This window comes from Myxine glutinosa, chromosome 1 (genome assembly GCF_964187855.1).
Source record: "Myxine glutinosa chromosome 1, kmMyxGlut1.1, whole genome shotgun sequence".
In the NCBI taxonomy this organism is placed as follows: domain Eukaryota; kingdom Metazoa; phylum Chordata; class Myxini; order Myxiniformes; family Myxinidae; genus Myxine; species Myxine glutinosa.
Genome location: NC_136261.1, coordinates 186,120,171 through 186,137,266, shown reverse-complemented (window position 1 = coordinate 186,137,266; position 17,096 = coordinate 186,120,171). Strand labels below are relative to the sequence as shown.

The following is a 17,096-nucleotide window of genomic DNA, read 5'->3' as shown; positions in this document are numbered from 1 at the left end:
TAAAAGTAAATAATGACCTCGGCCAAAGTTCAAACGCCGTTTAATCTCTACATGAGAGAATTCCACAAAGCTATTTGGGCGGTGAATACGCTAACAGATCGCTGTCTCCATCGATCTTGCCAAGGCCGTAACAGCTATCGGCTCAAAATCCTTTTATCTGTTGATTTGGAAGTTTTTACAATGAAGGAAACATTAACAATGTTGTTAAAAGTTTATTTTGTGATTAATTGGAGTTATGTTGTTTGGAATTAAAAAAGATAATCGAGTTCAAGTGAATGACGACATGCCGTGATGGTTTCTACTTTCTGAACGTGAACTTCGTGGATCGCCATATGCAGATTCGCCACGGTCCCATGATCGATGTTTCCATACGTGAACGTACCCGTTTGTTTGTGAACGGGTACGTTTTTCATGGAAGTCCTTCACGAACTTGCTGTCCATGTCTGACGTGTGACTGAAGGTGCGACACGAATGTGGAATTTATTGGTTTCATGCTTTAGCATTCGCCGTATCTGCATTGCCTGTTTGCTTCTGGCCTCCCACCCGTGCATAGCACGGGCATCTCCCTAGTATAACAAATACATCCTCCATTCTCTTCCAAGTGGCCACATAATTTGAGTTAAAAAAACCCATGGTAATTTCCTGCTGTTTATAAACATTTATATTCTTGATGTTTGTTTGAAGACCATATGAGAGATTTTCATTGATTTTTTTTTTTTTCAGAGCTGCTCAGCAGTAGGCTTTACAGCCATGCCATTGCACCAGAAGTCTGAAGGCTCAGCCACATTACTGACTGGAGAGTCCTTGCCAAGCCAGCTGGAAGGCTTTTTACCTGGAGAGCGTGCATGGAGTGACCAGCGAGGCTGTGGACAGCAGGGTGCATTTGCAGCGGGCATCGCACTCCCACCAGACCCATCATTTTTAGCATACCCCATTGAGGCAGCCGTTAACAGGGGTCAACCAGAAGGACTGGGGTTTCTTTACCCACGTCCCATGCTTTTTAATGGTGTGGCGATTCCACCCATAAGCTATGGGCCATTGGCACAACTTGCTAATTCTCCACTCCTGGAGAAATCCAGAACAGCCTACACAGCTGCCCCATTTTCTGCCGCTCTCACTTTTATTCCCAGCAATATTGGATATGCGGGACATCAACCATTCCTTTTTCCTCCATGTGCTGGGAGCCTGGAAATGCAGCTTTCTAAAGGCCAAGGGCCAGCACTGCGTGATGACCACATTGAAGATCATGGTTTCACAGACACTTGCAGCCGGCAAGTACTGGAGACTCCAGTAGGTGACACTGACACCATTTCCAGCTACTCCAGGGCCTACTGTTTCGCTGAAGCAATAAAAACGGGGGTTGATGGTGGACGAGGTGCAATAAGAGAAATTGGTGACCTTGGCTGTAGTCTGCCTGAGAGTGTCATGTCTCTCGCTTTACATGAAGCTCGCAAGCGACCTTATGATGAAGAGCAAACAACAAGATTACCATTTGACTTGGCAATTCCACGTGTACATGATTCTGAAACATTACCCCAGATCATGTCTCCAAAGTCCTGTTTGTACAAGTGCCAGTCAGAGGGACGACTTGCCACCTCGGTGTTGACTCAGATGACAGGGTCCAATAATGGAAAATTGCAAGAAAGAAAGTTGCACTTGAACAAAATCTCACCTCCAATGCAGAACTCTCACTCCCTATGTCACAGTTTTCCAGGCTGTAACTTGTCAACTGCATTGCGGGAAGAACAGGAAATGACTAGGGCTGGGCATTGTGCAATGACTAACGTAGCTTCTGAGCATCCTAAAATTATTGAAGCACTTAAGAGTCCAATTGTACACAAGAGCTCACATCATCATCCTACAGGCTCCATAATGCATAGGGAAGACAAATCGATACCAAATCATAGTGTTGGACAAACTCCTGGGCCTGTAGAAGTATGTTCGTGTGAAAGTATTCCACCAAGAGGACGTCGAGCTAGAGGAGGCCGTGGTCGTAGAAGTGGTGGCCGCCTGAGTAGGAGCTGTCCTAGCAGTTTTTTGTCACGTGCACTACGAAAGGCTCGAGCAACTGAAGATGCAACCACCAACATCTGGTTACCTTCCAGCCCCTCTTCATTGAGCCATAGCTTTCCGGGCCGCAGTCTTTCCAAAGCATTTCGTGCTGAACTCGGTGGAAGCACTGGAAACCTTCACGTTTCGACTTCTGATAGTGGGGAAGTGGGAGCAGTCGCCTTCGCCTCCGATAGTGACGAGGAGCTAACAAATCTGGATTGGCTTCATGAAAGCAAGAACCTCCTTCGATCTCTCAGTTTCGGTGCAGGACCTGGTAGTCTCCTCCAAAGTTTGAGCCCTACACATGATGCTGCAGAAGGCTCTTTGGATGGCACTGGGAAAGCAGAAAACCCAGACTTCTGCGAGGGAGGTGCGGTTGCAAAACCCCCGTATTCGTTCAGTTGCCTTATCTTCTTGGCCATTGAATGCTCATCTGAGAAACGGCTCCTTGTGCGTGACATTTACAAGTGGATTCTGGATAACTTCCCATACTTTGCACACACAACCACTGGCTGGAAGAACTCAGTTCGGCATAACCTGTCTCTCAACAAATGCTTCCGACGTGTGGAGAGAGACAAAAAACAGGTAAGGTTGTGTCGCATGTTTTGTTGCAATGCTAATTGTAGTTTATTTTGGATATAGAGATTCTGCCATAGTCCATTGTATTCACTTAAAGCTTCAGTATATGTTTCACTGAATCAATTTGTAATTGCTACTCTGCATAATGTAGTCTGTTACAGGGCGTCGGTGCTGCCAAAGCAGTTTCTTAGCAAGAGTTATACAGGGTGGTTTGCCATGTGTGTGTGTGTGTGTGTGTGTGTGTGTGTGTGTGTGTGTGTGTGTGTGTGTGTGTGTGTGTGTGTGTGTGTGTGTGTGTGTGTGTGTGTGTTCGTTCGTGTTTGTTTGTTTTAACTTGTGGAGTGTAACCTATGTTCAGTATGTGATTACAGGAGTGACTAACACTTGTACTTGCAAAATAATGTTAACTTGCTTTTAAATTTGGAAGAGGTAGTGGGAGGGGCAGGGGGACGGGGGATGGCAGGGCATCTTCCACAAACACAAAAAACTCATAAACAGATTAAAATGTGTCTTGACAGATCCCTGCAGTTTTTAGATTTGTTTTTGGGATATTTTTGAGTTTTATTGGAGGGGGCTGGGGGGCTGCTCTGGCACGGTGGCATAAAACCATGGAAACAGTTCATAATGGGTATTTAAGTTAGGGGATGAAGGGATCAGAGCGTTGTGTAGAATGGAGGTCAAGAACACTTCCAGATTATTAAATGCAATTAATATATAGCTATTGGAGGAGGGATGATTGTTGGAGGAGTGAGGAAGTAAAGGGAATGAGGTTGCAAGCAGATATGATTAAGGGTAGGAGAGGTGATGCATGTAATGTACTCGTACAGTGAGGGGTCCTAATTCATTATTTTTTAAGTTCATCTGGTACGTAGTTCCCGGCAGCGTATGGGATGACGAATCGTCAGTCCGTAAACACTTGCATCTTCTTCTCCGAAACTGCTGATGGAATTGTGACCAAACTTGCCACAAATTATATTTGGTGTGTTGCAACTCCAGCTTGTTCATGGCATTAAAAAAAATCGGGATTTAAGGGGATCTACGGAGGTTGTGGGGGGGGGGGGGGGGAGGGTTTCCCCGCAAAATAGGTATTTGCTCTTCTTTTTTTTTTTTTTTTTTTTTTTTTGTATACAAGATCGAGGCTCGTGAAAGAGCTAACATTAATCACACAAAAAGACAAACCGACACACAAAACATAAAAAACAAGGGGAGCGGTAGACAAGATGGGGAGAGAGGGGGAAGGACACAAAAGAGAGGGGGAAGGACACAAACACAACATTTGAGAGCAGGGACATCGGGAGGACTTGGGGGGAGGTGGGAGAGGATTAAAACATATGAACACTGCAAGGACTCTGGGGTGAATTACCGGGGGTAGAAAAGATCAAGGTTTTCGATGGGGGAAGATAAGAGATGGTGGTGAACAGCTGTTTTAAAGACCTGGAGGGAGGAGTGGGATTGAAGGGAGTGGGGGAGTTTGTTCCAGAGGCGGGAGAAAAGGGGAATGAAAGAGTGAAGGTGAGCAGAGAGCCTAGACTTTGGCAGTTTAACCAGAAGAGGGTTGCAGGCAGATCTTGTGCGACCTGAAGGAATATTGGGGGGACAGAGCACAGAGAGAGCTGGGGGAGCAAGGCCGGAGAGGAGTCGGTAGAAGACAGAAAGACCACCAACCTGCCTGCGGTGAGTGAGTGAAAGGCCCTCGGCGTTGACTACATCACAGGAGATTCCAATGACTCTGAAAGCTTTGGCCTCAACAGCGTGAAGCCGAGCAAGGTGTGAGGCAGGAGCACCAGCCCAGAGGGGGGAACAGTATTCCATTGAGCTGCGGATGAAAGCCTTGTATGTGGTGAGGAGCTCAGGTGTGCCAAGGAAGGACTTCGCACGACGGAGGATGCCCAGTCGGCGACTGGCTTTGGAGGCCAGCTTGGAAATGTGGTTTTCCCAAGAAAGATCATGGCAGATAGTGAGACCCAAAAGCTTGAGCGACAGAACTTCTTGGAGAGGATTGTTGAGAAAGTAGATGGGAGGGTTGTCCAGTCGGTCCTTTCGGAGAGACATTGTAAGAGTGTGAGATTTGTCAGGATTGAAAGACATGTTCCACTTGTTTGACCAGTCTGTGATTTTGTCCAGGTCTGCAGAGAGTGAGGAGGCTGCAGACTGCCGATCTGAGGGATGAGGAATGGAGCGACAGAGAGTAGAGTCGTCAGCAAAGAGATAGAGAGGATTTTCAAGAGAGTCAGAGAGATCATTGATGAAGACCAGAAAAAGCACAGGGCCCAGAACACTACCTTGGGGAACTCCAGCCTGAACAGGAAGAGGAGATGAGAGAAACCCATTCAGGGCCACACGTTGACTACGACCAGAGAGGAAGTCCGCCAGCCATGCGTGGAGATTTCCATGGATACCAAAGGAGGAGAGTTTGGAGAGCAGAGCAGGGTGCCAGACCGTATCGAAGGCACGTGAAATGTCAAGGGAGACAGCTCTAATTTCCTGTTTGGCGTTGAGGACCTCCATCCATTGTTGAGAAAGCAGAAGCAGCATGTCCAGAGTAGAGTGACCAGGTCTGAAACCAAATTGATGATCAGAGATCAAGCCATTGGAGAAGAGGAAAGATTTAATATCTGAAGCAATGATGAATTCCATGACTTTGCTGATAATTGGGAGAAGGCTGATTGGTCTGTAGTTGCTGGGATCTGTTTTTGCACCTTTTTTGTGCAAAGCGGTGATGTTGGCTGATTTCCAAGCAGATGGCAGATGACCTTGAGCAAAAGAGAGGGTGAAGAGAACAGAAAGAGGGAGTGAAAGTGCAGAAGAACATGATTTTAGGACCCGTGGGCTGATGCCGTCAGGACCAGTTGCAGAATCAGAGTCGAGGGTTGCCAGAAACTTTTCCACCTTGTCAGGAGGAAAGGACACAGAGTCCAGGAGCAGCTGGGTACGACTGGGTACGGTGGGTACAGAGAGGGATGGGTTTGGGACACAAGATTTAGAGGCAAACACAGAGTTGAGGCATTCAGCTTTTTCACGTGCGGAGTCAGCCGTTAAGCCGTTTGAGGTGAGGGAGGGGATGGAGGGGGAACAAACACCAGAAACAGATTTGACCAGACGCCACCAGGATTTGGAAGAGGGAGACAGATAAGAGAGTTCGGTCTTGAGAATGGTGAGATATTGTTTCCTGGCTCTCCTGAGGGTGGACACACACTTGTTTCGGGCTTTGTGAAAGGAAATGAGATTTCCTTCCGTTGGATTTGCTTTCCAGGAGACGAAAGCAAGTTGTTTCAGGGCAACAGCCTCACCACAAGATTCCGTGTACCATGGACGGGAGGAAGGGTATGACAACTGAAGACGAGATGGTATAAATCTGTGCATGAGAGAGAGCAATTTACTTTGAAAGAATTCCCAGGATGAGTTGATGTCAGAGGCGGTAGAGATGGGAGACCAGTCCAGATGATTGATGGCTGCTTGAAGACCGTGCCAGTTGGCCTGAGTGAAATGCCAGACTCGTCGACGCTGAGGAGGCTCTCTGAGAATGGTCAGAGAGATGTCCACTTTGACAAGCACATGATCAGATGAGCCGATTGGAGCAGAAGAAGAGCAGCAGACATTTTCAGGGAAGTTTGTCATAACCAAATCCAGAAGCGAAGATGCTCCGTTGACTGAGATCTGGGTCGGGAAATTGACAGATTGTGTCAGTCCCAGTGGGAGTCCCAGTGTGTCAGTCTCTTCTCCAAAACTACACACACAATTTCAATGAATCTTGACCACAACCTTCATCCCCCGTGATGCATCAACGTCTGTTCACGGCATAAAAAAAAACTTGGTATGACACCGCAGAACATTAAGGTCTCATAGGGTTGTGCTTCCCATCCGGATCCGCCCCTATAAGAGGCTGAAAATGGGGGTTTGCCTCAAATTCAGGTAATTTCTTTAAAAATCATCTCAGAAACAGTGGGGGAAATATCGTCAGTCTGGGCTACTTTTGCATACATGATCAATAAGATGTCCTCTTATTATCCCCAGTTGGACTTAGTGTTACGGATTCGGCCCTCGTTATGGTTGTTGTTATCATTGTTGGTTCTAGATATTATGCTTATTGTGACTTAAGGGAAAGGGTTGTGGTGGTTAAAAGTTTTAAAAGCGCTCCTGGTAAAATGTGGCTGGAAATCCGGATCGTGACCGGAAGAGGTGGAGCGAAGAGAAAGAGGCGGGAGGAGATCGAAAAGAGACGTGGTTGTGGAAGCTCCGGACTGAGCGTTCGACGTACAGTGCGAGTGAACTTTGCGTCCTTGAAGGGAAGTTCGGGCGATAAGAAATATCACCGGAGTGCGTGGAGCCTGTGTCGTCGGGTATTCTCATTGGGGTTCTGGAGGATCCGGGCCTCAAAGCCCGGGTTGGAGTGAAAGTCGTTCGCCATCTTCGCCACGCGAGCAACCTGCAGTGAACAAGTTTTTGTCGTGTCGGCTGGGCATTATTCCCCGGTGGTTTGCCGGGGACGGCTGTGCCAGAAAGGGGCACGTGAGAATTATACAGAGGGTCGCGGATTGAACCACAATGTGTACGTCGGAGCGCGTCTTTGTAAGGTTCCTTTCCACCGCTGTGTTGCTGGGTGCTGAGCACGTGACCTCGGGGTCGTCTCGCTCGCCTACGCCTCAATTGACCATCGGGCCTTGACTCCCCGATCGCGGGAGCGCCCAGAGACATTGGGACTTCGCCTTGGAGGGGTGCAGAGACATTGGGGGAGGTGCCGTGATTGTGGGGTTAAGGGGCTTGACAAGGATATAATCGTAAGATTTGAAAGTAGGGGTGATTGCCCCATTGTTGTATGGCTCTTTGTGTGTGATTTATAATATATTATTGTTTGTTTATAACCTGGTGTGGTTGCATTATTGATTTGACTGTTTCATTTGCTGGTTCCATTGAGGGTTTCATTATTTGCTGGATTTCAACCAAGGATAACACATCTTTCTGCCGGGGACCCTCTCGGGGTTCGGAGGTCCACCGAGACCAGAGGTAAGGGGGGGACCCCGTAACACTTAGTCCGAACCGGGAGCTTATGGATTGGGTCTCGTCCGTCCGTCAGTCCGCAACCATATCTCGGAGATCTATGGACCAATTTTGTTAATACTTGGCACAGAGACAATACATGATGATATACATATGTACATCATTTTGTTTCCTGATGCGACCATTTTAGTTGTAAAAAAAACCCGATGTTGAACACGTCCTCAACCATTTCTCGGACATGCATTTACCAATCTTGTTCAAACTTTGCAAACAGATAACGAATAATAACTTACATATGCACGTCATTTTCTTTCTAGATCAGATTCAATATGGCCGACCGGCGGCTATTTTATTACTTAAACGTCCCCAACCATTTATCAGACGTGCATGGACTGATCTTGTTCAAACTTGGCACAAAGACATATGAGTATACATATGTAAAAAAATTTTTTATGGGTAATCCGACCAAAGATGGCCGACTGGCAGCCTTTAACTCTGTACAGCAAAATTACTAAAACCACAGGGGCTATTACATTTTATGTCTTTCTCTCGTTATTTTTGTTGTGGTCAACCTGAAAAATAAAAGGAAATTGGCAATTAATGGTTTCAGTTGCCCAGTGTTGCTATTTGATGTTTGAACGGTCCATGTGTTAACTGAAATTGTAAGGTTGATGCCAATTTTTTTCACTGCTGGAGTTCATCACTCACAATAGCTTCTTAGAGGCTTTGTGGTGGTGGGCCCAAATGTAATACCACCAAACTCTCCACTTTACACTTGATTTGGCTTCCATCTTCTTGAAAATAAGTGCAACAGTGAAAGTCATTGCTCTACTAAGAATCGGCCACACTGTATCCTTCAGACGATGTAGTTGCATTTTCAGGCAGGTGGAATGGGCTTGGCTTGGCATCTGCTGCCAAAGATGTCACTTGTGCTGTTCTTTGTACTTCTCGTAATTGAAATGACATCCAGGAAAGTTGAAGTAGCTAGTCTTGCTAGACAACTACATTAAGAACTGCAAGAACAAAGAACCTGCAACCACCAGGCAAATTGTTGAAAGGCAACGATTGCTGAATTCCTGGAAATATGGAAATTGGGAGCGCTTTGCTAAAACTTGACATGTCTAGGGCCTGAGATATTTTCTTTGAGGTGTTTTTGCTCTATGAACATTGAACATGAGGGACAGTGTTCTTTTTTATATGCAGTGCAAGGCTTCAGGGTAGCATCAGTGGCTGAGTGGGTAGCTGTGCTGCTGATGCAATGCCCTCTGTAGATTAGGACAGGAATTTGTAATTTGGCCATGGTGCCCTACTCTTCGCAAAGAACACCGTGGGATCTTTAACGTCCACCAACTAATGTCAGCAGACGGGACGCTTGCTTAACATCCATCCGAAGGACTGCACATACATTGACGATTCAGTTTATAGCTGGGTTGGGATTCAAACCAAGGATAGTTAGAGGTGAGTGTGTGTGTACCTTTAGGCCATCCTGCCAGCTCCATGCAGAGTCCAAGGACCACAGACGAACAAGTCTAGAATAAAAAAATGTAAAATGTTGTTGAGAAAGTGGCCAGAGTAAGAACATATGCACAAGTGTGGGGTATTTATCATCGCCAGGCTAGGTTGCCAGTTTGGGAATGTTTAGAGGTCATTGCAATGTGATAATTACTTGTGTGTAAAATTTTCATGAATGAATTTTTGAATGAATTTTTTTTTCATGATGTTAAGGTGAGAATGCATAGTCATGGATGACATAATCAGGATGTTGATTGAGGTATGCTAACCACAGTCTGGGGAAGAACATATATGATTTCTGAGGAAAAGCCTGGTGTTGGCTTAACGTTTAACCCATAAAGCGCGTCGGGCCACGATCATGGCCGGCGTGTGTATGCAAATGAGTTTAAACTGACGTCACCAAAATAACGAATCATGACCTTTCTTAAAATGTACAATACCCGGGTTTACTTATGAAAGCTTGCTTCTAATTGGTGGAGAAATTCCGATGACAAAAAAGCATTTCTGGCCTACTAACCAGTAAATCCAGAACTTTATGGGTTAAAATGGCTGGCTTGAGATCTTAGAGTCCTGAATTTAAGCCTCTGTCTTGCCGTTGCATTAATACCACGTGGGTTGATTTAGCCTGTCATCCTTCTGAGGTCGGCAAAATGAGTACCATCTTACTGGTAGTGGGGGGGGGGGGGGGGGCACTGCAGCGGCACAGCTGCGCCTCCAGAAAATGATGCATCCAAAGAGCCACAGGCAACATACTGTTACGGTCCGCGGTTAAGGATGTTATGTTTGCCGAGCGGATGGCACCGCGACCTAACAGTTTCCCCGATTCACCCAATTCACCCGAACGTTGGCCGTATCGCGCCACAGATATTCAATATGGAAAACTCTAAAGCGACCGAATGTAAAGAGGAAGAAGAAGACGTACAGAAGAGTAACGGGATTTATTATTTACACACACAAGCAAAAGGAGCAGTCACGGTTATGTACAGGGAACATTGAAAAAGCAGGTGACACAGTGAAAATTACTAGCTTATCTAAACAGGCTTAACTTATACCCTTGACAGAACAAACCGAGACGGACTCACACGAATGGGGAATGGAGGCAGGAACGATTGGCTGGACCGGGAGGAAGGTTCAGCTCGGACCACAAGCTGGAAGGCTTTGCAGGGCGCACAGCAAACCGGGCCTCGTCAGGCTGGGAGCGAGCAGGGTGACGTCGTGCACTTCTCTCAAGGCTTCCCCGCACTTCTCTTTACTCCTTGTGCACTTCTCTCTGAAGCTCGTCTCTTTGCAGAACTCAGAACTCATCTCTTCATCTCAGTAAAAGCTCATCTCCTTGGGGAGCATCCCGCGGCGGGTTATATAGGCCCCGCCCCTCAACCTTCGCGAACCTCCTCGATCGCTCTTCCTCCGCCCTCTCAAACCAAACCCCTCGTGCTTGGTTGGTTGTTCGGGGCTGGCTCACTCCTCCCCTCTATGACGAGGTGGAGACACGCCCTTCTTCTCCGAGCCTACCTCGTGGCGAATGGAGTCGCGGAGGGAACAGTTGGCAATTGCGGTTTTTGGGAATGGGAATGAAAGGGGATCTACTCTTCTTTCACTTGGTGCAATGGAGTGTCATTTTAATGGAAGACAAGGCCTTACCCTGATACACATAATAAAGATATAACTATCGAACAGGGGTATTCTATGATTGGCTGACGTGTATGCTTTATGGAATTAACTACCGGAACGCCCTTTGATCTTTACACAACACTGGAGGCAGGAGGGGCCAGAATCGAGCAATATTACACAACAATTTACCATACAATACAACACAATAAAAAAACATAATCCTCATATCCGCAACACTGCACCCTCCTCCTCTTAGGCACGCCCCGGGCCTATAACTTTAATTTAGTGTGACACGTAGGTGTAGTTCCCTCTACTTTTAACCTGACCCTGAGTGCGACAGTTTTAAAACATAAATAAATATGTCCCGCTGCTCCATTGCACCCTACCTAACAGACTCACGCCCACAGCTAACCGAATTGCGGAATGGTCTTCAAACTATACACTGACGGTGGGGAGCATTATTTACAATGGCTTTACTTTATTTACAAAACGCAACCCAGGACCTGTGATTGTTCTTTCTGGGGGGAGACAGTCTGCTCTGCATCAATGCACCATGAAAGCACCCAAAAACGCACCAATACACCCTCAAGCACCAATCGGTGCCCAGTCATCACTGTTCAATAATAAAAATAACCAAACAACCCCTAACCCTGCAGGTGGTCCCTTGCTCTTCGGCTCCCTCTGCTGGCTTTTACTATTTTCCAGTTGTTGTCATCTTCCTTTGCTGGCGGCCTATTTGTAATAAAACTTGCACCCAACGTGTCCATTTATATTTATTTATGGCCCACAGGGGCCGACTATGTATGGTTCACCTGTGGGGCATCGGTGCCCTGTGATCAAGGTCCGCCAGCAAGATTTCGTGCCTTCATGGCCGGTTCCAGCAGAGGGGCCATGCACCAACCCATGGGGTCCATCAGTGGTGCTCGGCCACAGACATGTGGTCCATAATGTGGTGCATCGATGCAGACAGCTGGTTCTGGGAGTTCCGGGCGCACAATGGCGGACTCACGCACGCTCCCCTCGGCGCCCAGTGGCACACAGGTCCTCATGTGGGAGACAAAGGGGGGAAGAGACAGATGAGCGAGGGGTAAGGTCACAAGGGTACACATCAATAAGGCAATGCAAGGTGAAGTGCGTACGGAGAGCGAAGTGAGAAAAACTCGTCCCTACCGTACGTCACCCCCCCTGTCACCTACACTACCCTTGCCCTTACCCCATATTTACAAAAATCTACACATTTACAAATTCGTCACTACTGTCACATCTTCCCCCTATACCAAATTCGTCCCCACAATCCCTCTAACCAAAATTTGCCATCACCAATTCATCATCAATCCTCATAAGGACGGAGAGATGGAACAACAAGCACAATGTCACACCCACGTCATGATGCGTCTCACAATCCAAACATTTGCACCAGAATCATAAAAACAACCTGGGATGGTGTGGAGGTACGTCATCTCAGGTGAGTGGATGCAGATGGTGCGAGGAGACTTCAATCCTAACTATCCTCTAAATGACTTTACCACACTTTACACTACCCGGGGTCTTTCCCTGCAAAGCCATTGGCCAACTTACTCTATGGGTTTTAAGAACCAAATTCCCATTGACCAAACTGTGGTGCTTCTCAATTTGGAGTATCACTCCCCCGATTCATCTCCCGGTGCCCTTGCACAATTTCCGGGCTGGGTCGTGCAGCTCTCCCAGCAGGTCTACCCACCTGCACACCTCCACCACTGCAGTTGCCACCCGAGCTTACCTAGCTCCTCACCCTAACCTATCTAATTGGGGAAGGCCCCTCCTGGCTCTGTCACCCCTCGGTGCCCTCTGGCACTGGGCTACCCGGGTCCGTCCTCCGGATCCTCGGGCCCCATCCACAACAACTCTACCGGCTCCCAGAGCCCACCTGCGGCCTCACCTGGCCGACATCCTCACAGTGGTGGAGTGCCCAAACCAACTACACACACTAACAGGCTACACGCCCAGCCATTTCCACAACACTAATGCACCCATCCAATCACCATTCTTTCACCCGCACCACAGATGCCAATATCCAACCACAATTTACCTGTACCCTCTACCTAACACTTACACTACCCGCCCTGGGTATTCGTGATGGGGGTCCATCCTTCCCCCATTCACACCTTCGCACCATCCACTCCACTCCACTCCATAGTTTCCACCATACTCACTCCACGACCATCCATTCCAATACTCCATATATTCCACACTCCATGTATTCCACACTCCACGTACTTCACACAATCATTCTCCATACACCTGTTGTTGCACACCTGTGCAATCACACCTGGTGCCACCTGCACCCTCCTTCCTTCCTGGACCATTCGGTCAGCACAATACTCATCACCATCACTCACTCAAACACTGCCCCATACACCTGTTCAGTTGCACACCTGTGCAATCACACCTGTTCCTCACACACTTTTCACAATACACTTCTATACACCAACACTCACACGGCATCATCTAAACTACCTGTTGCCCTGCTAACTTAGTGCTCCCCGTCTTCCCTTTAAACTAAGCACATACCACGTCATTATCATCCACACTAATCTACCTGTGTCCCCACTACAGGTATCATTGTCACTAACTAATCTTAACGTTACCTAAGGTCATCTTCTAGGTCCCTACACATTATCCAAACCCTCCCGGGCTAGTTTTCACTGCCATAAACCCCATAACTCTAGTGCTCCTTTGCCCCCGCTGTGAGGGATGGTGGATTGGCCATCCCACCACATCGGGCATCTCCCACTACCAATTTGGCTCGTCCAAATTCCAACCAATCAAAAATTTTCCAATTACTGCCAATTCTATTCACTTTTCTAAATTTCGGATCAAAACCACTTTCACTATTATCATCATCACAGTCCGCTATATCCTAGCCTCGGTGCGTCATGACATCATTAAACTCGGCTTCGTAAAGCCGAGCAATGAATTCGGGTGGTTTGGTCGCCTGCAGGTTGAATCCGTCCGGCTTTCGGTTCAAGGGAGGTGGTTTGGTCGGGCCGAGATTCCACGCACCATCTCGGCGCGGTACCTTGCGGTCCCGGGCCCGATGACCGAGGCTCGCCCGATCGGAACCCCGCCCCAGCCAGGGGGCACCGTACCGCTTCCGCCCACTCGCCCTTGAATCGGACCGGACGCCTCGCCCGACAAGGCCCGGACTCGACCGTGCAGGGCGGGGCCAAGCCCGAATCGGCAACGACGCTTCGAAGAGAAGCGACGCCGCATCGATCCGCGCCGGGCCTCGCATCCAACAAAGCACACCGCGCCCCGAGTGCTCGCATCGGCTATCCGTCGCCCTAACCGCTAACCCGGTTACCGTCGATGCTTCACCTGCATGCTCACACGCATACGCTACCCCTTTCACCCTCACCAAACCGGGCGTTCCAATGCCGTCCGTACATTCCACCAACGCACTCCCTGTTACACACCACACCTCTCGCGCACACTCTTGCGCACACTCGCTGTTCACACACTTCGGTCCACACCTCTCCTCCGTTACGTCCTCCGTAACACTCACCATGGGCGTGCACTCTTGCATCCACCCACTACCGCGCTCCGATGTGCTCGCGCTACTACCAACTCAGGTTTGCTTTCTCGCACACCCTCGCCGTTCATCCCATACGTGCATCCTCGCACCCGCTCCACCACCAACTCACTCCTCGTGTCACACTCCGTACACCCCGACGTGCATTCTCGCTCGCACTCGGTTTCACTCCCACACTTTATAACACACCCACTCGCCGACGCACACTTTTTTTCCACACGCGTGCCATTTCCACTCACACGGGACCCCTCACCAACGCCCGGATGCTTCCTCGATCCCAAGCGCGCGAAAATTCTTTTGTCGCCAAACATCCTCTTACAAAATCTCCCCGCACAATACACAGCACGACTCACCTGGGGGATTTCCTTCTCCACGCGCATCTGCAAACTTCCATTTGGGTTAAGCACAGCATCGTGATGTGAGCAGGGACTTTGCACATTTTCCATTTCTTCCTGCAATTCCCGGGCTACCTCCATCATCTCTTCAATTTTAATTCCCAGCACTGCTTTTTCTTTATCCACCTCAACGACCGCTGGCTTTAATAAAACACCCTCTTCTACCTCAGCGGTCGCCGGCTGCTCCATACCCCGTGTCGCGATTTCTACCCCCGTCATTTTACCCGCACTTTCCTCCGCTTCGCTCAACCAGCGCTTCTCGACCCGCGTTACCTCGTCGTGCACCCCTGGGACCTTTTCGCCCAACCTGCGGTCTCTGTCCCTCTGCTCCCTTTCCTCCCTATCGGCCCTCATTCCGTTCGTTATTGCTTCAATTTTATTACTCAATTTCTCCCCGTTTATTCTCAGCATCTCGGTGAATTGCGCCATGAAGTCCCCCACATCAAAGCCCGCTGCTACGGTCATGGGCGCGGCAAAATTTGGTGCCGCTGTAACCACGTGCGCGAGAGCGCCATTTTGTGCACCTGATACCCCCTCAACCACATTGCCAATGTTCTCCTCCTCTCTTTCCTCCACATACATTTCCCCGAGGTCCTGGGTCGATTCTACCCCGTCTATCTCTCCCACCGACATCCCGTCGCCTTGACCAGCCATGGCGCGATTTCAAAATTCAGGTTTTTCTTTAAAAACAAAACAATTTCCAGCAGCTCGTAATTTTGAGCGCGTTAAGCGCGCTTCGGGTCCGACCCCGCTCCCGACACCAATTGTTACAGTCCGCGGTTAAGGATGTTATGTTTGCCGAGCGGATGGCACCGCGACCTAACAGTTTCCCCGATTCACCCGATTCACCCGAACGTTGGCCGTATCGCGCCACAGATATTCAATATGGAAAACTCTAAAGCGACCGAATGTAAAGAGGAAGAAGAAGACGTACAGAAGAGTAATGGGATTTATTATTTACACACACAAGCAAAAGGAGCAGTCACGGTTATGTACAGGGAACATTGAAAAAGCAGGTGACACAGTGAAAATTACTAGCTTATCTAAACAGGCTTAACTTATACCCTTGACAGAACAAACAGAGACGGACTCACACGAATGGGGAATGGAGGCAGGAACGATTGGCTGGACCGGGAGGAAGGTTCAGCTCGGACCACAAGCTGGAAGGCTTTGCAGGGCGCACAGCAAACCGGGCCTCGTCAGGCTGGGAGCGAGCAGGGTGACGTCGTGCACTTCTCTCAAGGCTTCCCCGCGCTTCTCTTTACTCCTTGCGCACTTCTCTCTGAAGCTCGTCTCTTTGCAGAACTCAGAACTCATCTCTTCATCTCAGTAAAAGCTCATCTCCTTGGGGAGCGTCCCGCGGCGGGTTATATAGGCCCCGCCCCTCAACCTTCGCGAACCTCCTCGATCGCTCTTCCTCCGCCCTCTCAAACCAAACCCCTCGTGCTTGGTTGGTTGTTCGGGGCTGGCTCACTCCTCCCCTCTATGACGAGGTGGAGACACGCCCTTCTTCTCCGAGCCTACCTCGTGGCGAATGGAGTCGCGGAGGGAACAGTTGGCAATTGCGGTTTTTGGGAATGGGAATGAAAGGGGATCTACTCTTCTTTCACTTGGTGCAATGGAGTGTCATTTTAATGGAAGACAAGGCCTTACCCTGATACACATAATAAAGATATAACTATCGAACAGGGGTATTCTATGATTGGCTGACGTGTATGCTTTATGGAATTAACTACCGGAACGCCCTTTGATCTTTACACAACACTGGAGGCAGGAGGGGCCAGAATCAAGCAATATTACACAACAATTTACCATACAATACAACACAATTGACATAATCCTCATATCCGCAACAATACGAACCACCATCACCAGTTTTGAAGTTGAACACAAAATTACTCGAAGTTAAATGAATGGACACAAATTGATTAATGGTCTTTAGAATCAGAATATTTCTCATGTATATGCCTCATAATGCAGATGTAATGTTATAATTTAATGAAATTGCCCCATACACTTCTCATCATTTACATTTCCCCACATTCGAGGGATTCATAAATCTATTATAATCAGTTGCTGACATAACTACAGTTCTCGTTGCACCACTAGGCTAAAGGCAGAACTTTTGCTCATGACATTGTTGACAGGAGATTATTTTGGGGGGCAGCAATTACTCAGGGGAGGTCCTGAGCTAGTCTCCTTTACATGGAGATTTAAGCGTAGCGGTGGATATCATAAAAGGTCAGCATCTGTTCCCGTATTTTGCTGCTAATTGTTGTGCAGACCCCGTTTTGGAAGGCCTTCCTGTAAGTTCATTTAGGGTCGATTGAAAGATAGACTACGCCTAATGTCACTAATATCATCTTACAGTTCCCCTG

The 17,096-nt window shown here is 48.2% G+C and overlaps 1 protein-coding gene across 2 annotated transcripts in view; it reads left to right on the top strand.

The window, feature by feature from the left end:
- Window positions 1-17,096, top strand: part of LOC137431993 (uncharacterized) — a 165,718-nt gene that overhangs the window by 47,743 nt on the left and 100,879 nt on the right. For both annotated transcript variants that reach the window (XM_068123756.2, XM_068123757.2), the window contains one exon: window positions 724-2,637. In XM_068123756.2, coding sequence (XP_067979857.1) covers window positions 751-2,637 — 1,887 coding nt within the window. In that variant the 5' untranslated portion in view covers window positions 724-750. The remainder of the gene's footprint in view (window positions 1-723; window positions 2,638-17,096) is intronic.